Raw genomic sequence first — 26,150 nt, forward strand, 5'->3', positions numbered from 1 at the left:
GATCTCAAACCCATAGAAAATCTTTGGAGGGAGTTGAAAGTCTGTGTTGCCCAGCGACAGCCCCAAAACATCACTGCTCTAGAGGAGATCTGCATGGAGGAATGGGCCAAAATACCAGCAACAGTGTGTGAAAACCTTGTGAAGACTTAAAGAAAACGTTCGACCTGTGTCATTGCCAACAAAGGGTGTATAACAAAGTATTGAGAAACTTTTGTTATTGACCAAATACTTATTTTCCACCATAATTTGCAAATAAATTCATAAAAAATCCTACAATGTGATTTTCTGGATTTTTTTCTCATTTGTCTGTCATAGTTGACGTGTACCTATGATGAAAATTACAGGCCTCTCTCATCTTTTTAAGTGGGAGAACTTGCACAATTGGTGGCTGACTAAATACTTTTTTTCCCCACTGTATATATATATGTGTGTGTATGTATGTGTACGTGTGTATGTGTATGTATATATATACAGTGGGGAGAACAAGTATTTGATACACTGCCGATTTTGCAGGTTTTCCTACTTACAAAGCATGTAGAGGTCTGTAATTTTTATCATAGGTACACTTCAACTGTGAGACGGAATCAAAAAAAAAATTCCAGAAAATCACATTGTATGATTTTTAAGTAATTAATTTGCATTTTATTGCATGACATAAGTATTTGATCACCTACCAACCAGTAAGAATTCCGTCTCTCACAGACCTGTTAGTTTTTCTTTAAGAAGCCCTCCTGTTCTCCACTCATTACCTGTATTAACTGCACCTGTTTGAACTGTATAAAAGATACCTATCCACACACTCAATCAAACAGACTCCAACCTCTCCACAATGGCCAAAACCAGAGAGCTGTGTAAGGACATCAGGGATATAATTGTAGACCTGCACAAGGCTGGGATGGGCTACAGGACAATAGGCAAGTGCTTGGTGAGAAGGCAACAACTGTTGGCGCAATTATTAGAAAATGGAAGAAGTTCAAGATGATGGTCAATCACCCTCGGTCTGGGGCTCCATGCAAGATCTCACCTCGTGGGGCATCAATGATCATGAGGAAGGTGAGGGATCAGCCCAGAACTACACGGCAGGACCTGGTCAATGACCTGAAGAGAGCTGGGACCACAGTCTCAAAGAAAACCATTAGTAACACACTACGCCGTCATGGATTAAAATCCTGCAGCGCACGCAAGGACCCCCTGCTCAAGCCAGCGCATGTCCAGGCCCGTCTGAAGTTTGCCAATGACCATCTGGATGATCCAGAGGAGGAATGGGAGAAGGTCATGTGGTCTGATGAGACAAAAATAGAGCTTTTTGGTCTAAACTCCACTCGCCGTGTTTGGAGGAAGAAGAAGAATGAGTACAACCCCAAGAACACCATCCCAACCGTGAAGCATGGAGGTGGAAACATCATTCTTTGGGGATGCTTTTCTGCAAAGGGGACAAGACGACTGCACCGTATTGAGGGGAGGATGGATGGGGCCATGTATCGCGAGATCTTGGCCAACAACCGTGGCTGGGTCTTCCAGCATGACAACGACCCAAAACACACAGCCAGGGCAACTAAGGAGTGGCTCCGTAAGAAGCATCTCAAGGTCCTGGAGTGGCCTAGCCAGTCTCCAGACCTGAACCCAATAGAAAATCTTTGGAGGGAGCTGAAAGTCCGTATTGCCCAGCGACAGCCCCGAAACCTGAAGGATCTGGAGAAGGTCTGTATGGAGGAGTGGGCAAAAATCCCTGCTGCAGTGTGTGCAAACCTGGTCAAGACCTACAGGAAACGTATGATCTCTGTAATTGCAAACAAAGGTTTCTGTACCAAATATTAAGTTCTGCTTTTCTGATGTATCAAATACTTATGTCATGCAATAAAATGCAAATTAATTACTTAAAAATCACACAATGTGATTTTCTGGATTTTTGTTTTAGATTCCGTCTCTCACAGTTGAAGAGTAACTATGATAAAAATGACAGACCTCTACATGCTTTGTAAGTAGGAAAACCTGCAAAATCGGCAGTGTATCAAATACTTGTTCTCCCCACTGTACAAATATATATACAATGAGGGAAAAAAGTATTTGATCCCCTGCTGATTTTGTACGTTTGCCCACGGACAAAGAAATTATCAGTCTATAATTTTAATGGTAGGTTTATTTGAACAGTGAGTGACAGAATAACAACAACAAAAATCCAGAAAAACGCATGTCAAAAATGTTATCATTGATTTGCATTTTAATGAGGGAAGTAAGTATTTGACCCCCTCTCAATCAGAAAGATTTCTGGCTCCCAGGTGTCTTTTATACAGGTAACGAGCTGAGATTAGGAGCACACTCTTAAAGGGAGTGCTCCTAATCTCAGTTTGTTACCTGTATAAAAGACACCTGTCCACAGAAGCAATCAATCAATCAGATTCCAAACTCTCCACCATGGCCAAGACCAAAGAGCTCTCCAAGAATGTCAGGGACAAGATTGTAGACCTACACAAGGCTGGAATGGGCTACAAGTCCATCGCCAAGCAGCTTGGTGAGAAGGTGACAACAGTTGAAGCGATTATTCGCAAATGGAAGAAACACAAAAGTCCTGTCAATCTCCCTCGGCCTGGGGCTCCATGCAAGATCTCACCTCGTGGAGTTGCAATGATCATGAGAAAGGTGAGGAATCAGCCCAGAACTACACGGGAGGATCTTGTCAATGATCTCAAGGCAGCTGGGACCATAGTCACCAAGAAAACAATTGGTAACACACTACGCCGTGAAGGACTGAAATCCTGCAGCGCCCGCAAGGTCCCTCTACTCAAGAAAGCACATATACAGGGCCGTCTGAAGTTTGCCAATGAACATCTGAATGATTCAGAGGAGAACTGGGTGAAAGTGTTGTGGTCAGATGAGACCAAAATGGAGTTCTTTGGCATCAACTCAACTCGCCGTGTTTGGAGGAGGAGGAATGCTGCCTATGACCCCAAGAACACCAACCCCACCGTCAAACATGGAGGTGGAAACATTATGCTTTGGGGGTGTTTTTCTGCTAAGAGGACAGGACAACTTCACCGCATCAATGGGACGATGGACGGGGCCATGTACCATCAAATCTTGGATGAGAACCTCCTTCCCTCAGCCAGTGCATTGAAAATGGGTCGTGGATGGGTATTCCAGCATGACAATGACCCAAAACACACGGCCAAGGCAACAAAGGAGTGGCTCAAGAAGAAGCACATTAAGGTCCTGGAGTGGCCTAGCCAGTCTCCAGACCTTTATTCCATAGAAAATCTGTGGAGGGAGCTGAAGGTTCGAGTTGCCAAATGTCAGCCTCGAAACCTTAATGATTTGGAGAAGATCTGCAAAGAGGAGTGGAACAAAATCCCTCCTGAGATGTGTGCAAACCTGGTGGCCAACTACAAGAAACGTCTGACCTCTGTGATTGCCAACAAGGGTTTTGCCACCAAGTACTAAGTCATGTTTTGCAGAGGGGTCAAATACTTATTTCCCTCATTAAAATGCAAATCAATTTATAACATTTTTTACATGCGTTTTTCTGGATTTATTTGTTGTTATTCTGTCTCTCACTGTTCAAATAAACCTACCATTAAAATTATAGACTGATCATGTCTTTGTCAGTGGGCAAACATACAAAATCAGCAGGGGATCAAATACTTTTTTCCCTCACTGTATATGTATATGTATGTATGTATATATATATGTATATATTTGCGAGAAAATAAACATATGGGGTTTGGAAGTGATGCAGACAATTACATTGATGGAAGTTACAATCTATCTGAAATATTAAAGCTGATCTACCCCCACCCCCCCAAAAAGAAAAATAGAAATAGAAACGCTGAGTTTTATAGAAAATCTATATATGAAAGTATATGAAAGCAAGACTCAAGAAATAAGCGTCCAGGTCTGGAAATCTGGGATCATTGATGCAAATGAAAGCAGACATCCTTTATAAATGAGAGCGTTGAGTTGTTTATTGATGCTGTTACACAAGAAGATAAACACCTTTTTCAATCGCAGCTGGGAGGGAGGGAGACAAGGGGTTATGTGTTTGGAGAAAGGATCAGTTTCACTAAATGATGAAGCAAACACAAAACACAGGACAGAGAGAGAGAGAGAGCGAGAGAGAAAGCGAGAGAACGAGAGAGAGACAGCGAGAGAGAAAGCGAGAGAGAGACAGTGAGAGAGATAGAGAGACAGCGAGAGACAGAGAGAGAAAGAGAGAGCGAAAGAGAGAGTGAGAGTGAAATAAAACCAGACTTGAGCGTCCAGGCCTGGAGATCTGGGAACATCGACGCAAATGAAAGCAGACCTCCTTTATATAAATTAGAGCACAACAATCGGCCCTAGCGTTGAATTGTTTATTGATGCTTTTACACAAGAAGATAAACACCTTTTTGTATCGCAGCTGGTGAGCATAGCATTGCTATGCGCACACTGCCCACAAAATGAGGTGGGAACCAAGCTGCACTTTCTAACCTCCTGCCAAATGTATGACCATATTAGAGACACATATTTCCCTAAGATTGCACAGACCCACAATTAATTCGAAAACAAATCACATTTTGATAAAATCCCATATCTGTGAAATACCACAGTGTGCCATCACAGCAGAAAGATTTGTGACCTGTTGCCACAAGAAAAGGGCAACCATTGAAGAACAAACACCATTGTAAATACAACCCATATTTATGTTTATTTATTTTCCCTTTTGTACTTCAACTATTTGCACATAGCTTAATATAACATTGGAAATGTCTCTATTCTTTTGAAACTTTTGTGAGTAATGTTTACTGTTCATTTCTGATGATCTGTTTCACATGCTTTGGCAACCATGCCAATAAAGCCCTTTGAATTGAATTGTGAGAGTGCGAGAGCAAGAGAGACAGAGGAGAGAGAGCGAGACAGAGGAGTGAGAGAGAGACAGAGGAGAGAGAGAGAGAGGAGAGCAAGAGTGAGAGAGACATAGGAGAGAGAGAGAGGAGAGAGAGGAGAGAGAGCGAGAGAGAGAGACGAGGCGGCCGCGAAGGATATCATACAGACACCCGACAAGGCCCAAATCCCCGTCATTCGCGTGAGGAAGAGACGGAGATATCGTGGACGTAGATCGGGGTGCCTTGTAAGGATCCGACGGCGAGCGAGTAAACTGCCTCTTTCATCAATCCTATTAGCCAATCTTCAATCATTGGATAACAAATTGGATGACCTAAGATTACGGTTATCCTACCAACGGGACATTAAAAACTGTAATATCCTATGTTTCACCGAGTCGTGGCTGAAGCAGCGACAATGATAACATACAGCTAGCGGGCTATACGCTACATCGGCAGGATAGAACGGCTGACTCCGGTAAGACAAGGGGTGGCGGTCTGTGTATATTTGTAAACAACAGCTGGTGCACAAAATCAAATACTAAGGAAGTCTCGAGGTTTTGCTCGCCTGAGGTAGAGTATCTTATGATAAGCTGTAGACCACACTATTTACCAAGAGAGTTTTCATCTATATTTTTCATAGCTGTCTATTTACCACCACAAACCAATGCTGGCATTAAGATTGCACTGAATGAGTTGTAAAAGGCCATAGATCAACAGGAAAACGCTCATCCAGATGCAGCCCTCCTAGTGGCCGGGGACTTTAATGCAGGGAAACTTAAATCCGTTCTACCTAATTTCTACCAGCATGTTAAATGTGCAACCAGAGGAAAAAAAACTCTAGACAACCTTTACTCCACACACAGAGACGCATACAAAGCTCTCCCTCGCCCTCCATTTGGCAAATCTGACCATAACTCTATCCTCCTGATTCCTGCTTATAAGCAAAAACTAAAGCAGGAAGCACCAGTGACTCGGTTAATAAAAAAGTGGGCAGATGATGCAGATGCTAAGCTACAGGACTGTTTTGCTAGCACAGACTGGAACATGTTCCGGGATTCTTCAGACAGCATTGAGGAGTACACCACATCAGTCACTGGCTTCATCAATAAGTGCATCGATGATGTCGTCCCCACAGTGACCGTACGTACATACCCCAACCAGAAGCCATGGATTACAGGAAACATCCGCACTGAGCTAAAGGGTAGAGCTGCAGCTTTCAAGGAACGGGACTCTAACCCGGACGCTTATAAGAAATCCCGCTATGCCCTCCGATGAACCATCAAACAGGCAAAGAGTCAATACAGGGCTAAGATTAAATCGTACTACACTGGCTCTGACGCTCGTCGGATGTGGCAGGGCTTGAAAACGATTACAGACTACAAAGGGAAGCACAGCCGCGAGCTGCCCAGTGACACAAGCCTACCAGACGAGCTAAACCACTTCTATGCTCGCTTCGAGGCAAGCAACACTGAAGCATGCATGAGAGCACCAGCTGTTCCGGATGACTATGTGATCACGCTCTCCGTAGCGATGTGAGTAAGACTTTTAAGCAGGTCAACATTCACAAGGCCGCAGGGCCAGACGGATTACCAGGACGTGTACTCCGAGCATGTGCTGACCAACTGGCAAGTGTCTTCACTGACATTTTCAACATGTCCCTGACTGAGTCTGTAATACCAACATGTTTCAAGCAGACCACCATAGTCCCCGTGCCCAAGGACACTAAGATAACCTGCCTAAATGACTACCGACCCGTAGCACTGACGTCTGTAGCCATGAAGTGCTTTGAAAGGCTGGTCATGGCTCACATCAACAGCATTATCCCAGAAACCCTAGATCCACTCCAATTTGCATACCGCCCCAACAGATCCACAGATGATGCAATCTCTATTGCACTCCACACTGCCCTTTCCCACCTGGACAAGAGGAACACCTACGTGAGAATGCTATTCATTGACTACAGCTCAGCATTCAACACCATAGTGCCCTCTAAGCTCATCACTAATCAAATCAAATCAAATTTTATTGGTCACATGCGCCGAATACAACAGGTCCAGACATTACAGTGAAATGCTTACTTACAGCCCTTAACCAACAGTGCATTTATTTTAAACAAAAAAGTAAAAATAAAACAACAACAACAAAAAAAGTGTTGAGAAAAAAAAGAGCAGAAGTAAAATAAAGTGACAGTAGGGAGGCTATATATACAGGGGGGTACCGTTGCAGAGTCAATGCGCGGGGGCACCGGCTAGTTGAGGTAGTTGAGGTAATATGTACATGTGGGTAGAGTTAAAGTGACTATGCATAAATACTTAACAGAGTAGCAGCAGCGTAAAAAGGATGGGGTGGGGGGGCAGTGCAAATAGTCCGGGTAGCCATGATTAGCTGTTCAGGAGTCTTATGGCTTGGGGGTAGAAGCTGTGGATCCTGGGACTAAACACCTCCCTCTGCAACTGGATCCTGGACTTCCTGACGGGCCGCCCCCAGGTGGTAAGGGTAGGTAACAACACATCTGCCACACTGATCCTCAACACGGGGGCCCCTCAGGGGTGCGTGCTCAGTCCCCTCCTGTACTCTCTGTTCACCCATGACTGCATGGCCAGGCACGACTCCAACACCATCATTAAGTTTGCCGACGACACAACAGTGGTAGGCCTGATCACCGACAACGATGAGACAGCCTATAGGGAGGAGGTCAGAGACCTGGCCGTGTGGTGCCAGGACAACAACCTCTCCCTCAACGTGACCAAGACAAAGGAGATGATTGTGGACTACAGGAAAAAAAAGAGGACTGAGCACGTCCCCATTCTCATCGACGGGGCTGTAGTGGAACAGGTTGAGAGCTTCAAGTTCCTTGGTGTCCACATCACCAACAAACTATCATGGTCCAAACACACCAAGACAGTCGTGAAGAGGGCACGACAAAGCCTATTCCCCCTCAGGAGACTGGAAAAGATTTGGCATGGGTCCTCAGATCCTCAAAAAATTATACAGCTGCACCATCGAGAGCATCCTGACTGGTTGCATCACCGCCTGGTATGGCAACTGCTTGGCCTCCGACCGCAAGGCACTACAGAGGGTAGTGCGTACGGCCCAGTACATCACTGGGGCCAAGCTTCCTGCCATCCAGGACCTCTATACCAGGCGGTGTCAGAGGAAGGCCCTCAAAATTGTCAAAGACTCCAGCCACCCTAGTCATAGACTGTTCTCCCTGCTACCGCATGGAAAGCGGTACCGGAGTGCCAAGTCTAGGTCCAAAAGACTTCTCAACAGCTTCTACCCCCAAGCCATAAGACTCCTGAACAGCTAATCATGGCTACCCGGACTATTTGCACTGCCCCCCCACCCCATCCTTTTTACGCTGCTGCTACTCTGTTAATTATTTATGCATAGTCACTTTAACTCTACCCACATGTACATATTACTTCAACTATCTCAACTAGCCGGTGCCCCCGCACATTGACTCTGCACCGGTACCCCCCTGAGTGGCGCAGTGGTCTAAGGCACTGCATCGCAGTGCTAACTGTGCCACTAGAGATCCTGGTTCGAATCCAGGCTCTGTCGCAGCCGGCCGCGACCGGGAGACTCATGGGCGGCGCACAATTGGCCCAGCGTCGTCCAGGGTAGAGGAGGGAATGGCCGGCAGGGATGTAGCGCAGTTGATAGAGCATTGTGGGTTCGATTCCCACGGGGGGCCAGTATAAAGAAAAAAATAAAATAAAAAATGTATTCACCAACTGTAAGTCGCTCTGGATAAGAGCGTCTGCTAAAATGACTAAAATGTAAATGTAAAAAATGTAAATATATAGCCTCCCTACTGTTATTTTATTTTACTTCTGCTCTTTTTTTCTCAACACTTTTTTTGTTGTTGTTTTATTTTTACTTTTTTTGTTAAAAAATAAATGCACTGTTGGTTAAGGGCTGTAAGTAAGCATTTCACTGTAATGTCTGCACCTGTTGTATTCTGCGCATGTGACCAATAAAATTTGATTTGATTTGATTTGATTTGACAGAGGAGAGAGAGAGAGAAAGAGGAGAGCGAGAGCGAGAGAGACATAGGAGAGAGAGGGAGAGAGACAGAGGAGAGAGAGGAGAGAGAGCGAGAGAGACAGAGGAGAGAGAGAGAGACAGAGGAGAGTGAGAGAGAGGAGAGTGAGAGACAGAGGAGAGAGAGAGTGAGAGAGACAGAGGAGAGAGAGAGTGAGAGAGACAGAGGAGAGAGAGAGCGAGAGAGACAGAGGAGAGAGAGAGAGACAGAGGAGGGAAAGAGAGACAGAGGAGAGAGACAGAGGAGAGACAGAGAGACAGAGGAGAGAGAGAGAGGAGAGCGAGAGCGAGAGAGACATAGGAGAGAGAGAGAGACAGAGGAGAGAGAGAGACAGAGAGACTGACAGAGAGAGAGAGAGAGAGAGAGAGAGAGAGAGAGGAGAGAAAGAGAGCTGATAATCTAGTGTTGCCTCATATGAAAGCTGATCTGAAAGGCCATGGAAGGTTCACCTCCAATAAGGGTCTCACTAAAGAGCCAGTCCTTCACATGAACAATGGACAATTTAATTAACTCGCACTGTGTCCTGTCAGAATGATCATGCTGCTACACAATGGAGATACTGATTGTAATCAGTGAGTGCATCTTGGGACGACAGAATGGGGACGTACTGTACGTTATGATGAAATCAACAAGATATTATATTTATGTGGCCTGGCTGGTCTAGAGGTAATGCCGGTATAGGTTTAAATCCGGCCTACTGCCCTTTCACAAAACCTCTCTATCTTTCCCCACTGTCATCCTCTCTCACTATCTGTTCGATAAAAATCATAAAATATATTTCAAAAATATATTTTCGAAAATGAGTTGATCCTTATCAAACCACATTATCATAACATAAGATACCCTTTCAACTCTGCTGTAGCTCTGAAGGTACACTATATCACGAAAAGTATGTGGACACCCCTTCAAATTAGTGGATTCGGCTATTTCAGCCACACCCGTTGCTGACAGGTGTATAAAATCGAGCACACAGCAATGCAACCTCCATAGACAAACATTGGCAGTAGAATGGCCTTACTGAAGAGCTCAGTGACTTTCAACGTGGCACCGTCATAGGATGCCACCTTTCCAACAAGTCCGTTTGTCAAATTTCTGCACTGCTAGAGCTGCCCCGGTCAACTGTAAGTGCTGTTATTGTGAAGTGGAAACATCTAGGAGCAACAACTGCTCAGCCGCGAAGTGGTAGGCCACACAAGCTCACAGAACGGGACCGCCGAGTGCTGAAGCGCATAGTGCGTAAAAATTGTCTGTCCTCGGTTGCAACACTCACTACCAAGTTCCAAACTGCCTCTGAAAGCAACATCAGCACAATAACTGTTTGTCGGCAGCTTCAGGAAATGAGTTTCCATGGCCGAGCAGCCTCACATAAGCCTAAAATCACCATGCACAATGCCAAACGTCGGCTGGAGTGGTGTAAAGCTCGCCGCCATTGGACTCTGGAGCAGTGGACGTTTCATCATCTGGCAGTCCGACGGACGAATCTGGGTTTGGAGGATGCCAGGAGAACGCTACCAGCCCCAATGCATAGTGCCAACTGTAAAGTTTGGTGGAGGAGGAATAATGGTCTGGGGCTGTTTTTCATGGTTTGGGCTAGGCCCCTTAGTTCCAGTGAAAGGAAATCTTAACGCTACAGCATACAATGACATTCTAGACGATTCTGTGCTTCCAACTTTGTGGCAACAGTTTGGGGAAGGCCATTTCCTGCTTCAGCATGACACATAGCGAGGTCCATACAGATATGGTTTGCCGAGATCGGTGTGGAACTACTTGACTGGCTTGCACAGAGCCCTGACCTCAACCCATCCAACACCTTTGGGATGCATTGGAACGCCGACTGCGAGCCAGGCCTAAGCCCGTAATCTGTCCATCTTCATCTTTTACCGTAGTGCAGTGTATGGGGTGCCATTTGGGACACAAGCAGGGAGTCCAGGAGGAGAGCGAGAGAGAGCAAGAGTAAGTGAGTGAGAGCGAGAGAGAGAGTGAGAGTGAGAAAGAAAGAAAGATGGCTGAAGTGGGGACGAGGACCAATAATGATTCACAACATGATTTGACCTTTCTGCGTACCCCGGATCCCTTGAATTTTAATTTCCACGACTCGGTGCAAAGCTCAGGACAGTAGTGAGTGCAACTTACATACTATCCTTCAGGGGAGGGACTCGAGGGAGTGAGTGGGAGACAAGAGAGTGTCCCTAAAAACCAAGCAACTCGTCTCTCTTCTGAAGTTTCTAAGTCTCTAGGCTTATTCCAAGATGACTGGTCACAAGATTCACCTGAATAAATAGTAGTCATCAACACCTGGAGAGACAAACAACTTAATTAGCTTCAATTAGCTTCTTTGTGTGGCTTTTCGGCAGACTAGACGCTTTGTTGCGTATTGCTGCCTTTCCCAGGTCGGTGTAGGTGCTACACATTTATCTCATTCCCCCTCACATCCGTATAGATAAACCCTTATCTATTTATTCTTTAGTGGGTGTGAAACGCTCCGAAGATTAAAGCACCAAAAAAATTCTCGCAAAGCAGCTTTCCTCCATCCTGTTCTTGTTTAGTTTCAAGCAGTGGAACTGGTGCCAAAGTAATAACAAAGATTGTATCTTCCTTAAATCGTATTGCCAGTCACTGAGTGTGGAGCCGTGGAGAGAAAGAACACCCTATCTAGCCTCATGTGTCATCAGAAGAACAGCCTGTCCACAATCTTTGTCTTAGTCAGGTTCGAGGCTCAGTGATAAACATACGCGAGGCTAGCTAGCGCATAGCTCTGCCTGTGTGGAGGCCAATCCATCGCGCAGCCCAATGCTAACATGACATGTCCCATCAATCTAAAGTAGGGGAGGACGAGTCGGCGCGTCGCAGAAATCGCCCAGGCGATGCCGCAGGCTGACAGCACATACGTTAAAGAGAAGTAAACATTTTGCCGTCCATAATCAGAATACTGTACAGCTCTGTTCATCCAATTTCAGACTAGCCTGGCTAGCCACTGTCAGACAGGCAAATTGCACACATGGAGTGACATTTAAAGGTGATAGGCCACTGCCCTTTCGTTCATATCTTACTGTTCATAAGAGCTTCGGACAAATGCCAATGACCACAGTGTGAAACAAGGACATGTCTTGTTGTCAGAACAGCTCAATGCCTCAGCAGCCTGTTCCAAGGTTGTGGCGAAGCCTTCGTTACTCAATCGCCTCTTCTAGTTTCCCCCTTAGCTAATAATACAGCTTCTATCCCTTCCTACACAGAATCCCCGAACATTTAAGATACCACAGGGACCAACAATTAACAGAATTATTCTGCTAAATCATTACCACCCGGTGAGGAGGGAGAGTGAAAGTAATTTCTACTTAGGAGACTCATCTAGAAGTTCTGCTTCCGTACTTGGTGAGACAAACTTCAACTATACACTGTGCTCCTTGTAGATTTGGAACACATTGAGGATAGTTTAAGAATATTGAACTAGAAGGAGAACTAGTTTTCTGCCAAGGAAGGGACTGATATTGTGATCTTCTCATCCTCAGAAACACCTTTAATAAATCCAGGCTAGTAGATGCCCTAGGCCTCCAATCCACATTTCTGGTGCTTCTCCCCATAGGAGTCCCAGATCTCATACAAACCACAGCTGCTGCTCCGCCATCTAGTGGCCAAGGTAGAAACAACAACACAGGGGGGAGTGACGGCGTTTGATTCCCCCACTCAGCCGTGTCAGCCAGTTAATAAAAGGCTCCGGAAGAGAAGACAACTCACTCTGTGGAATTGTGATGCATGGCCCTGCTGATTCCATGCGCTTTATATGAGCATGCAAATGTGATTTGGGGGGTCTGGACCCAACCAAAGCTCTGGGCAGAGAGAGAGAAAGCGTTTGTCCCAATAAGACCACCACCATTCGGGAGCTGCTTTTCAAAAGAGCCCATTCGTCGTCCACTTAAATACGATTATTTATCTCATAGAAAAGGTCTATGATTGAGAACACCTCTCCATTCTCTTCATCTCTCATAAAGAGGAGGGACATTTTCTGCTTGGCTAGAGTACAATATGAGCACTCAGGGAGTCATGTGTCTGAGTGTTTATCAAGTTAACGGAGTAGCAGAGCTTTTTAATAAACAATGCAATATATGGTAATTCCCTTAGTGGGCGTCTAGCCAAGCTTATAAGATCTTCTCCATGTCTGGCCAAGGCTGTACCCCACCACAGATTGACGCTATGTTTGTTTACTGTACCAGACATTGTACCAGACAGATGGCTCATTAATGATACAATATTAATGGCCACCTAGATATTACATAATAGAGGCTGATGTTTTTTCCTGGTCACCTGAACTTCAAACAAGGACATCCTTTCTAATGGGACCTGACCAGGAAAAACTCTGGCCCCAATCATAGCCTGAAACAGGGACCCAAAGTTTTACCTGGCCAGGTAGTCACATGGTGATAAAAAAAAACATGGCCCTGCACATAACATAAATAATAAATAAATAATATGCCATTTAGCAGACGCTTTTATCCAAAGCGACTTACAGTCATGCGTGCATACATTTTTACGTATGGGTGGTCCCGGGGATCGAACCCACTACCCTGGCGTTACAAGCGCCGTGCTCTACCAATTGAGCTACAGAGGCCCACAATTGAGCTACAGAGGAACACTTAAACCCTAGGTAAGGTCTTGGTTGGCCCTGCTAAGTAGACACAAAACCTAGGTAAGGTATTGGTTGGCCCTGCTAAGAAGACACAAAACCTAGGTAAGGTCTTGGTTGGCCCTGCTAAGAAGACACAAAACCTAGGTAAGGTCTTGGTTGGCCCTGCTAAGAAGACACAAAACCTAGGTAAGGTCTTGGTTGGCCCTGCTAAGAAGACACAAAACCTAGGTAAGGTCTTGGTTGGCCCTGCTAAGAAGACACAAAACCTAGGTAAGGTCTTGGTTGGCCCTGCTAAGAAGACACAAAACCTAGGTAAGGTCTTGGTTGGCCCTGCTAAGAAGACACAAAACGTAGGTAAGGTCTTGGTTGGCCTCGCTACGGTAAGACGGCAGGAGAAGGTAGCTAGCTAGCATCCTTACCGTGCAGAGGTCCCTGTACTGCATCTTCTGGAACCTGGTGTCGGCGTTGCCAGCGCAGAGCTCCACGTATCCCAGAACCACCTGGAACACAGTGTTGTGGATGGCCTGGGTGAAGTGCATGTGGACCTGGTCCATGGCCGTCTATGGAGAGAGGAGACACAGGGAAACAGATTATTACGGGGGAAGGATAGTGTTGTGACATGGCATGACCACCAGCACAGTCAAAGCGTTCCATTTGAGATGTAGCCCTAATTACAGATTCATTAAATGTTTGTTCCTTTATCAAAAACCTAAACCAACCACAGAGGCAAATCTGTCCCTTATTTCCTTGAAATCCTGTGCTAAATAAGGTGCTTTATTTTTCCTCATTGATTTGTTTCTCAACCAGTGTCTGTTCATTAATCAATGTCAACGTTGGCACAACAGCACAGACAGGAAAGTTATGCCTCAGTAGAAATGCCAATCAGCAGGTTAACGGCGTCTTTACCGCTGAACTGGAAGCAGTTCTAAGTGATTAAGAACTGCATTGGTTGTGCCCCAAATCTCACCCCATTCACTATATAGCACACTCCCCTTGACCAGAGCCCTCTACTCTGTTCAAATGTTCTGAATGTACCAGGTTCCCAACAGATGAGTTCATTGGACAAATGGACTAATACAAGTAAAGAAATGCTAACATAAATACTGGTAAAGACAAGGTGTAAACAGTAGTATTGCTAAGTGGCGTCTCAAATGGCACCCTATTCCCTATATAGTGCACTACTTTTGACGAGAGCACATATGCACTATATAGGGAATAGGGTGCCATTTGGGACGCATCCCTAGACTCATTAACCTTATGGCGGCACACAAGGCTGAGCCACACAGAGAGGAGCAGAGAGCTGTTTTTTCACCTGAAGGAAAATTATTTTATATTAAACTGAACACGGCCTCGCTATGATGAGACCCTTTTAGCTTTGAAGCCCTAAAGTCACCAATCTTCTGTGTGTGTAGATAAGAGAGCGGTGACACAAAATACAAAAGTGTGTGTGTGTGTGTGTGTGTGTGCATGCATGCGTACGTGCAATCACGCACCCACACAAAGAGTGAAAGGGCCTTGAGCCAGTCCAACAATAGGTCCTTGAGTTTCAGAGCCAGCACTAGACACACTACCACTACCCTGCCTTTGAAGAAGGTGTTTATCATTGTGGAGAACACAACCATTGTGATTGTGGATAGCCTACTCTAAAAAGCTGATGATCTGCAGATCACGCAGTCTCTGAAGCTAAAGGCCACTCTCACCTCATGGCTGAGGGCTGTCAATCATACAGAGACACTAATCATCACGTCAGCATGTTTTTGTTTTCTACATGAGTAGCTCCATCAATGGGAGAAATACACGGGGCATGGGAATTGGTAGACAATCTCTTTATGGCTTCTCTAGCATTCTCTAGCATTTAGTCCAGACACTGACAGACCCCTGAACAAAGCATTTAGTCCCGACACTAACAGTCACCTGAACAAAGCATTTAGTCCCGACACTGACAGTCCCCTGAACAAAGCATTTAGTCCAGACACTGACAGTCCCCTGAACAAGGCATTTAGTCCAGACACTGACAGACCCCTGAACAAATGATTTAGTCCAGACACTGACAGACACCTGAACAAAGCATTTAGTCCAGACACCTGAACAAAGCATTTAGTCCAGACACTGACAGTCCCCTGAACAAAGCATTTAGTACAGACACTGACAGACACCTGTACAAAGCATTTAGTCCAGACACTGACAGACCCCTGAACAAATTATTTAGTCCCGACACTGACAGTCCCCTGAACAAAGCATTTAGTACAGACACTGACAGACACCTGAACAAAGCATTTAGTCCAGACACTGACAGACCCCTGAACAAAGCATTTAGTCCAGACACTGACAGACCCCTGAACAAAGCATTTAGTCCAGACACTGACAGTCACCTGAACAAAGCAGAGAGGGAGAGAGGGAGAGGTAGAGAGAGAGAAACAGGGAGTACAATACAGAGGAAAGAGGGGTGATTCAGAAATTAATCACCCCACATCAGAAATGAATCACCCCACATCAACAGAGGGAGAGAAGTAAGGGAGACAGCGGGAGAGAGCGAGAGAGAGAGAGAGAGAGAGAGAGAGAGAGATAGAGAGAGAGAGAGAGAGAGAGAGAGAGAGAGAGAGAGATAGAGATAGAGATAGAGATAGAGATAGAGAGAGAGAGGAGAGAGAGAGAGAGAGAGAGAGAGAGAGAGAGAGAGAGAGAGAGAGAGAGTTCACTTGCTTTGGCAATGTTAACATACGTTTCCCATGCCAATAAAGCCCCTAAATTGAATTGAAAATGAATTGAATTGAGAGAGAGTGCGAGAGAGAGAGAGCGCGAGAGAGAGAGCACGAGAGAGAGAGAGAGCGAGAGAGAGAGAGAGAGCGAGAGAGAGCGCGAGAGAGAGCGAGAGCGAGAGAGAGAGAGCGCGAGAGAGCGAGAGAGAGAGAGAGAGAGAGAGAGAGAGAGAGAGAGAGAGAGAGAGAGAGAGAGAGACGTAGTGGGAAACAAGGGGAGTCGGGGAGGGAGAACAATACAGACATAAGAGGGGGAGAGAAAGTGGGGAATGGAGGGCAAAAGGATGAGGACAGAAGCCGTCAGAGCAGAGATCTGTTGACAGAGGATGGGTCTCTCACCTGGCTTTTTCCCAGGAAGGTGTATGCCAGCTGAACTCTGGTGTAGTGGGAGACGTCAAAGTGCTTGCAGGTTTTTGACAGGGCCACATCCAGCTGCTCCTGTTGGGTGGGTAGAGGAGGAGGGGAAGGAGGGACGGAGGGATGGAGGAGAGAGGGATTAGAAGTGTTAAGACCAGGGATTTGGACATTAATCAACTCCTAGGGCCAAGATAATTAGCAACTGCTGCCATAGCGGAGGGAAGAGGCCGCTGTCTTGAAGCCTGCGTCCCAAATGGTAAACTATTCCCTATATAGTGTACTACCTTTAACCAGGGCCCATATGGCTCTGGTCAAATGTAATGCATTATGCAAAGGAATTGGGTGCCATTTGGGACGCAGGCTTAAAGACAGCGGCCTCTTCCCTCCGCTATGGCAGCTGTTGCTAATTATCTTGGCCCTAGGAGTTGATTCATGTCAAAATCCCAGGCTACCTGTCAGTCACAGAGAGCCAGGGAAAACCAGGGGGAAGAGAGATATGCACTCAGCCTCCCCCAAGGTCAAAGGAGCACCACCATTGATGTTAAACAGGGCTGCTGGCTGAGATAAATAAAGGGAGACAGGTTGGGTCGAAGGATGAAGAAGACCACATTTTATTTATGACAGAAAATTGAGTTACTGTCTAACAATGGAAAGTATAGAGAGTATATTATAAAGTTATATCACACTATGGCAGTTTCATTTGAGAAGGCAAAATACTGTATATTCTACTCATTTTAAAATGTACAGTATGTTCAATCTACTTTGAGATATGACAATTCTGTAGATTTAACTTTTTTCCTAATACCAAATACTTTCTAATTATGAATATGTATGCACATGAACGGATATATTACAGTAACTATGACAGACTCAAAAGTGGGTGTGGTAATGGCAAAATATGATTGGTGAATTTACACAAATATGCTTGGCTGGCTACATTGCATTGCATTTCCATAGAGGCCTGGGTTGAGAGAGGAGTCTTATGTATGGTAGAGAAAGCATGATGAGAAAAATGTTTTGAAGATTCACTGAGCTAAAGCTACCAGGGGGAACTCCACGCAAGACTGGCCACTTCCCAATTACATCTATCCAGCAGATCAATGTCGAGACCAACACACCGCTCACTGCAGGGACGGTCTCGCTCTCGCTCTGTGTGTGTGTGTGTGTGCGACCATGACCTCTCAGAGGAGTGCATTTACTCACATTTACACACACAGTCAAGCTATGTGTCGGTGTGTGTGTGTGTGTGTGTGTGTGTGTGTGTGTGTGTGTGTGTGTGTGTCGGCGCGTGTGTGTGTGTGTCGGCGCATGTGTGTGTGTGTGTGTGTGTCATACATTCACATGGACCCCAGGTAATGAACCTCCCCAAGCGTGGATGTTGGAAATTGCTTTGAATACCATTTTTCAGACATAATTATTAAAATATGGCTTAAAGTAAATGGATAATATTAACAATGTTTACCATTCTAGCAGTAATGGCTTTTTGAATATGTCAATATGTAGCAGGGAGAACTGAAAAATAACAGCTGTCAAAATTTCAAGACAAAACACTTTCTCTCTTTTTAGATGTAGGCTTTTAGAAAATTACAAGGAATATTTAATATGTTTAGTATCAAACAATCTTTGAGATGTGTGACAGATCGCAGTGTACTCAACCAATAGAAATAGCAAGAAAAGCTCCTATGTATAAAGAGCCATGATCGAGTAGGTAACACATCCAGCAATAAGAACATGTATGCCTCCCCACCGGAGACCAGGGTTCAATCCCTGTGGCCTCTTCTCATCTCACAATCTCTCCCCGTCTTTTCATTACTGTCTCAATAAAGCATCAAAATACTGAAGAAAGGGTGGATTTCCACTCTTTTTTAATGGAAAAGAAGAACAAAGGGAAAAGAAAAGCTCCTACGTACCTCGATCTGCTCCAGAGTGTCTTGTAGCTTGGAATTCAACTCACTGTGAAGGAAGGGAGAGGACATTGTTAGGGCAGATCCCTGCTGATCACCTCAACACGAGTCAATGCTTCACTTGGACTCTATCAGTGACCTAGAACTCTCCTAAATCCTGACCCGCAATTTGTGGCATATGGTATGTGGACACCGTTCTCTGTCACACATAGTAGTGCTGAGCGATTAGTCCTTTTTTGAGGTCGGTTTGGATTCGGTTTGATTATTTTAAAAAGTAATCACGGTTGTCGATTTCAGTTTAATTTTAAACATTAAATGCATTATGAAATAATGACATTACAATGATTTTAGAGCTTTTTAATGGACCATCCAAAGCCAAAAATAGTGAACATTCAATTGCCAAAACATAGAAAATATTCCATTGTGTCTGTCAGGTCCACATTGGGTAGACATCAACAGAAAAATAGGAAATTACTATGAAATAATAAAATATTTCAGTTGTGTATATTACATTGTTTTTATCTGATGACTTTATTATTAATTCCTTAAAGTCATCATCTCATCTCTGCTCAGGCAGTAGCAGTCAGCCAGCCAGACCATCTAAAGTTATCTACAGTGGGGGAAAAAAGTATTTAGTCAGCCACCAATTGTGCAAGTTCTCCCACTTAAAAAGATGAGAGGCCTGTAATTTTCATCATAGGTACACGTCAACTATGACAGACAAATTGAGAAGAAAAAAATCCAGAAAATCACATTGTAGGATTTTTAATGAATTTATTTGCAAATTATGGTGGAAAATAAGTATTTGGTCACCTACAAACAAGCAAGATTTCTGGCTCGCACAGACCTGTAACTTCTTCTTTAAGAGGCTCCTCTGTCCTCCACTCGTTACCTGTATTAATGGCACCCGTTTGAACTTGTTATCAGTATAAAAGACACCTGTCCACAACCTCAAACAGTCACACTCCAAACTCCACTATGGCCAAGACCAAAGAGCTGTCAAATGACACCAGAAACAAAATTGTAGACCTGCACCAGGCTGGGAAGACTGAATCCGCAATAGGTAAGCAGCTTGGTTTGAAGAAATCAACTGTGGGAGCAATTATTAGGAAATGGAAGACATACAAGACCACTGATAATCTCCCTCGATCTGGGGCTCCACGCAAGATCTCACCCCGTGGGGTCAAAATGATCACAAGAACGGTGAGCAAAAATCCCAGAACCACACGGGGGGACCTAGTGAATGACCTGCAGAGAGCTGGGACCAAAGTAACAAAGCGTACCATCAGTAACACACTACGCCGCCAGGGACTCAAATCCTGCAGTGCAAGACGTGTCCACCTGCTTAAGCCAGTACATGTCCAGGCCCGCCTGAAGTTTGCTAGAGTGCATTTGGATGATCCAGAAGAGGATTGGGAGAATGTCATATGGTCAGATGAAACCAAAATATAACTTTTTGGTAAAAACTCAACTCGTTGTGTTTGGAGGACAAAGAATGCTGAGTTGCATCCAAAGAACATCATACCTACTGTGAAGCATGGGGGCGGAAACATCATGCTTTGGGGCTGTTTTTCTGCAAAGGGACCAGGACGACTGATCCGTGTAAAGGAAAGAATGAATGGGGCCATGTATCGTGAGATTTTGAGTGAAAACCTCCTTCCATCAGCAAGGGCATTGAAGATGAAACATGGCTGGGTCTTTCAGCATGACAATGATCCCAAACACACCGCCCGGGCAACGAAGGAGTGGCTTCGTAAGAAGCATTTCAAGGTCCTGGAGTGGCCTAGCCAGTCTCCAGATCTCAACCCCATAGAAAATCTTTGGAGGGAGTTGAAAGTCTGTGTTGCCCAGCAACAGCCCCAAAACATCACTGCTCTAGAGGAGATCTGCATGGAGGAATGGGCCAAAATACCAGCAACAGTGTGTGAAAACCTTGTGAAGACTTACAGAAAACGTTTGACCTGTGTCATTTCCAACAAAGGGTATATAACAAAGTATTGAGAAACTTTTGTTATTGACCAAATACTTATTTTCCACCATCATTTGCAAATAAATTCATTAAAAATCCTACAATGTGATTTTCTGGATTTTTTTTCCTCATTTTGTCTGTCATAGTTGACGTGTACCTATGATGAAAATTACAGGCCTCTCTCATCTTTTTAAGTGGGAGAACTTGCACAATTGGTGGCTGACTAAATACTTTTTTTCCCCCACTGTATGTGCTCCCTATACTGTACTGTCTTTAAACATCCTATTATACTACATATTATATCCACATACTTTCCATAATGTCTATACATCCCATCACATACATACTAAACAAAAATATAAACGCAACATGTAACAAAGATTTTCCTGAGTTACAGTTCATATGAGGAAATCAGTCAATTGAAATAAATTAATTAGGCCCTAATCTATGGATTTCACATGACTGGGAATACAGATATGCATTCAGTGAGGGAAAAAAGTATTTGATCCCCAGCTGATTTTGTACGTTTGCCCACTGACAAAGACATGATCAGTCTATAATTTTAATGGTAGGTTTATTTGAACAGTGAGAGACAGAATAACAACAAAAAAATCCAGAAAAAAGCATGTCAACAATGTTATAAATTGATTTGCATTTTAATGAGGGAAATAAGTATTTGAACCCTCTGTAAAACATGACTTAGTACTTGGTGGCAAAACCCTTGTTGGCAATCACAGAGGTCAGACGTTTCTTGTAGTTGGCCACCAGGTTTGCACACATCTCAGGAGGGATTTTGTTCCAATCCTCTTTGCAGATCTTCTCCAAGTCATTAAGGTTTCGAGGCTGACGTTTGGCAACTTGAACCTTCAGCTCCCTCCACAGATTTTCTATGGGATTAAGGTCTGGAGACTGGCTAGGCCACTCCAGGACCTTAATGTGCTTCTTCTTGAGCCACTCCTTTGTTGCCTTGGCCATGTGCTTTGGGTCATTGTCATGCTGGAATACCCATCCACGACCCATTTTCAATGCACTGGCTGAGGGAAGGAGGTTCTCATCCAAGATTTGACGGTACATGGCCCCGTACATCGTCCCATTGATGCGGTGAAGTTGTCCAGTCCCCTTAGCAGAAAAACACCCCCAAAGCATAATGTTTCCACCTCCATGTTTGGCGGTGGGGATGGTGTTCTTGGGGTCATAGGCAGCATTCCTCCTCCTCCAAACACGGCAAGTTGAGTTGATGCCAAAGAGCTCGATTTTGGTCTCATCTGACCACAACACTTTCACCCAGTTCTCCTCTGAATCATTCAGATGTTCATTGGCAAACTTCAGACGGGCCTGTATATGTGCTTTCTTGAGCAGGGGGACCTTGCGGGCGCTGCAGGATTTCAGTCCTTCACGGCGTAGTGTGTTACCAATTGTTTTCTTGGTGACTATGGTCCCAGCTGCCTTGAGATCATTGACAAGATCCTCCCGTGTAGTTCTGGGCTGATTCCTCACCGTTCTCATGATCATTGCAACTCCACAAGGTGAGATCTTGCATGGAGCCCAGGCCGAGGGAGATTGACAGTTATTTTGTGTTTCTTCCATTTGTGAATAATCGCACCAACTGTTGTCACCTTCTCACCAAGCTGCTTGGCGATGGTCTTGTAGCCCATTCCAGCCTTGTGTAGGTCTACAATCTTGTCCCTGACATCCTTGGAGAGCTCTTTGGTCTGGGCCATGGTGGAGAGTTTGGAATCTGATTGATTGATTGCTTCTGTGGACAGGTGTCTTTTATACAGGTAACAAGCTGAGATTAGGAGCATTCCTTTAAGAATGTGCTCCTAATCTCAGCTCGTTACCTGTATAAAAGACACATGGGAGCCAGAAATCTTTGTGATTGAGAGGGGGTCAAATACTTATTTCCCTCATTAAAATGCAAATCAATTTATAACATTTTTGACATGCGTTTTTCTGGATTTTTGTTGTTGTTATTCTGTCACTCACTGTTCAAATAAACCTACCATTTTAGCGTGGCCTTTTATTGTCCCCAGCACAAGGTGCACCTGTGTAATGATCATGCTGTTTAATCAGCTTCTTGATATGTCACACTTGTCAGGTGGATAGACTATCTTGGCAAAGGAGAAATGCTCAAAAAAAAATTTTGTTTGGTTTTATTAGATTTTATATTTATTTCATTTATTGTATTTGTCTTACTATTTATTTATTTTTATTTTGGGGGAATGGATCAGCTTAATATTGCAGATAGATTGTATCTTCTATCAATGTAATTGTCTGCATCACTTCCAATCCCCCATGTTTTTTTATTGTTTTTTTAAAATATATATATATATATATATATATATATATATATATATATATATATATATATATACTCCCCTTTATTACTTTTCAACCCCACCATCCTTTCCCTACTTGGAGTAAATTAGTGAACAACAATGCCCAGGCCTCTACTTCCGGTCTATACTTACTATCTACACCTTATGGACAGAGTTAATTTTACAATAATTATATTATATATATATATATATATATTATTATTATTTTATTTTATTTTTTTGCTCCTGAACTTCTTCTACTCTCAACCTCTCCGATCATTTTCATGATGTCCATCCGGTTTGGTTCTATATGCCATATCTTTCTAACTGTGCTCTTTCCCAAAAGCTCCCAACATACAACCTATATACTTATTATGGACACAGTAGAGAAATAAGATTTTTTTTTCACATTTTAGAGAAATACGCTTTTTGTGCGTATGGAAAATATTGGGGATCTTTTATTTAAGCTCATGAAACATGGGACCAACACTTTACATGTTGCGTTTATATTTTTGTTCAGTGTATATATTTATACTCCGGACTCCGACATTGCTCGTCCTAATATTTATTTATTTCTTAATTCCATTCTTTTACTTTTAGATTTGTGTTTATTGTTAGATACTACTGCACTGCTGGAGCTAGGAACACAAGCATTTCACTACACCCGCAATAACATCTGCTAAATATGTGTATGCAACCAATAACATCTGCTAAATATGTGTATGCAACCAATAACATCTGCTAAATATGTGTATGCAACCAATAACATCTGCTAAATATGTGTATGCAACCAATAACATCTGCTAAATATGTGTATGCAACCAATAACATCTGCTAAATATGTGTATGCAACCAATAACATCTGCTAAATATGTGTATGCAACCAATAACATCTGCTAAATATGTGTATGCAACCAATAACATCTGCTAAATATGTGTATGCAACCAATAACATCTGCTAAATATGTGTATGCAACCAATAACATCTGCTAAATATGTGTATGCAACCAATAACATCTGCTAAATATGTGTATGCAACCAATAACATTTTATTTTATTTGATTCATTTAACTCGCCTGCCTAGCTAAAGTATGCTGCAGAGCTGTCTGACTAAATCATTTTACTAGTTCTTCAAAATAGATACGGCTAACTTTCAAAAACAGTCTAAATCCCTATCTTTCGTCGTTGTTGTGTATATTCCTCTTTCAGGTGTAAAAGTGTATCCGTCCAGAGATCTGTATATAATGACGAGATGGCTAATGTCTTCGCCCTAACAATGGGAGTCGTTGTCCAAAAGGCACGAAGACACGCGACAAGCTTAGGTCCAAAATAAGCCCATAGAAACGAATTGGCCTTATTTTGTACAGATTTTGGAGAGAGTGAAATCTCCTACTTCACCTCTTCTTCTCTGATCCGTCTCTGTCCGAGCCGGAAAAAACAAGCGCAATGGTCATTGTAGCTAATTACCACGTTTCTGTGCCAAACTAGGTTGAATATTTGCTTAATGAAAACTACAACTACCTTCAGCCCAGTGTCCAACATAGTTCTTGATTTCTCTCATGAAATATTTGAATTCTCTCTAGAGAAACATTGTGTTGGGCTCACAAAAAAAATGAACTAAATAGAATTCAAGAAATTCAACTGACGTCAGTCAATTAGTTGTTTAAAAACTCAAAAAATTAAGAACGTCTGTTAATAGCTCAGCACTAAAACATAGAGACAGGAAAGGAGCCATTGTCCATTTTGTATGGAGTAACACAGCCATCCCACAAATTATTACCATGCCCTTCTCTAGTAAATGGCAACAACACCTTGAACACCTGCGTGTGGTTGTACTCTAAGTGCTTGAATTGCTCTGTGAACCTGCCATTTCTGACACAAAGAACATTGTTTCAATGCATGATCGAGTCGTTATGGGTTGTAGCCTTCTTGCAGTTGTTGTTGTGCTTTCAAAAGCTCAGTTGGTTGGTGGACGGTGCTGGCACCATCAAAGAACAAACTGCATATATGTCTTAACTGAAAGCAATATTGGATATAACTGCATCTGCTAAATGAAAAGTATTATTGCTGGTCCTAAACTGTGCCAACACATTAACGAGATGCCACGTTATTCCTTTACTGAGGTCTCTTTCAGGTCAACTCCAAAACAAAACACTTAGGATGAGTCTCAAGAGGACACGGCGCCCTTATCAAATCAAATTTTATTTGTCACGTGCCGAATACAACAGGTGTAGTAGAACTTACCGTGAAATGCTTACTTACAAGCCCTTAACCAACAATGCAGTTCAATAAATAGATTTAAGAAAATATTTACTAAATAAACTAAACTTAAAAGTAACACAATAAAATTACATAACAATAATGAGGCTACAGTGGGGGAAAAAAGTATTTAGTCAGCCACCAATTGTGCAAGTTCTCCCACTTAAAAAGATGAGAGAGGCCTGTAATTTTCATCATAGGTACACGTCAACTATGACAGACAAAATGAGAAAAAAAATCCAGAAAATCACATTGTAGGATTTTTTATGAATTTATTTGCAAATTATAGTGGAAAATAAGTATTTGGTCAATAACAAAAGTTTCTCAATACTTTGTTATATACCCTTTGTTGGCAATGACACAGGTCAAACGTTTTCTGTAAGTCTTCACAAGGTTTTCACACACTGTTGCTGGTATTTTGGCCCATTCCTCCATGCAGATCTCCTCTAGAGCAGTGATGTTTTGGGGCTGTTGCTGGGCAACACGGACTTTCAACTCCCTCCAAAGATTTTCTATGGGTTGAGATCTGGAGACTGGCTAGGCCACTCCAGGACCTTGAAATGCTTCTTACGAAGTCACTCCTTCGTTGCCCGGGCGGTGTGTTTGGGATCATTGTCATGCTGAAAGACCCAGCCACATTTCATCTTCAATGCCCTTGCTGATGGAAGGAGGTTTTCACTCAAAATCTCACGATACATGGCCCCATTCATTCTTTCCTTTACACGGATCAGTCGTCCTGGTCCCTTTGCAGAAAAACAGCCCCAAAGCATGATGTTTCCACCCCCATGCTTCACAGTAGGTATGGTGTTCTTTGGATGCAACTCAGCATTCTTTGTCCTCCAAACACGACGAGTTGAGTTTTTACCAAAAAGTTATATTTTGGTTTCATTTGACCATATGACATTCTCCCAATCCTCTTCTGGATCATCCAAATGCACTCTAGCAAACTTCAGACGGGCCTGGACATGTACTGGCTTAAGCAGGGGAACACGTCTAGCACTGCAGGATTTGAGTCCCTGGCGGCGTAGTGTGTTACTGATGGTAGGCTTTGTT

General features: G+C 43.6%; 1 protein-coding gene across 1 annotated transcript in view; it reads right to left on the reverse strand.

The window, feature by feature from the left end:
- Positions 1–26,150, reverse strand: part of LOC121586746 (syndetin-like) — a 291,135-nt gene that overhangs the window by 175,170 nt on the left and 89,815 nt on the right. The window contains exons 10-12 of the mRNA XM_041903695.2: positions 18,558–18,600; positions 16,630–16,728; positions 13,951–14,091 (exon numbers count right to left, since the gene is read on the reverse strand). Coding sequence (XP_041759629.2) covers positions 13,951–14,091; positions 16,630–16,728; positions 18,558–18,600 — 283 coding nt within the window. The remainder of the gene's footprint in view (positions 1–13,950; positions 14,092–16,629; positions 16,729–18,557; positions 18,601–26,150) is intronic.

Source organism: Coregonus clupeaformis, chromosome 17, assembly GCF_020615455.1.
Source record: "Coregonus clupeaformis isolate EN_2021a chromosome 17, ASM2061545v1, whole genome shotgun sequence".
NCBI lineage: Eukaryota > Metazoa > Chordata > Actinopteri > Salmoniformes > Salmonidae > Coregonus > Coregonus clupeaformis.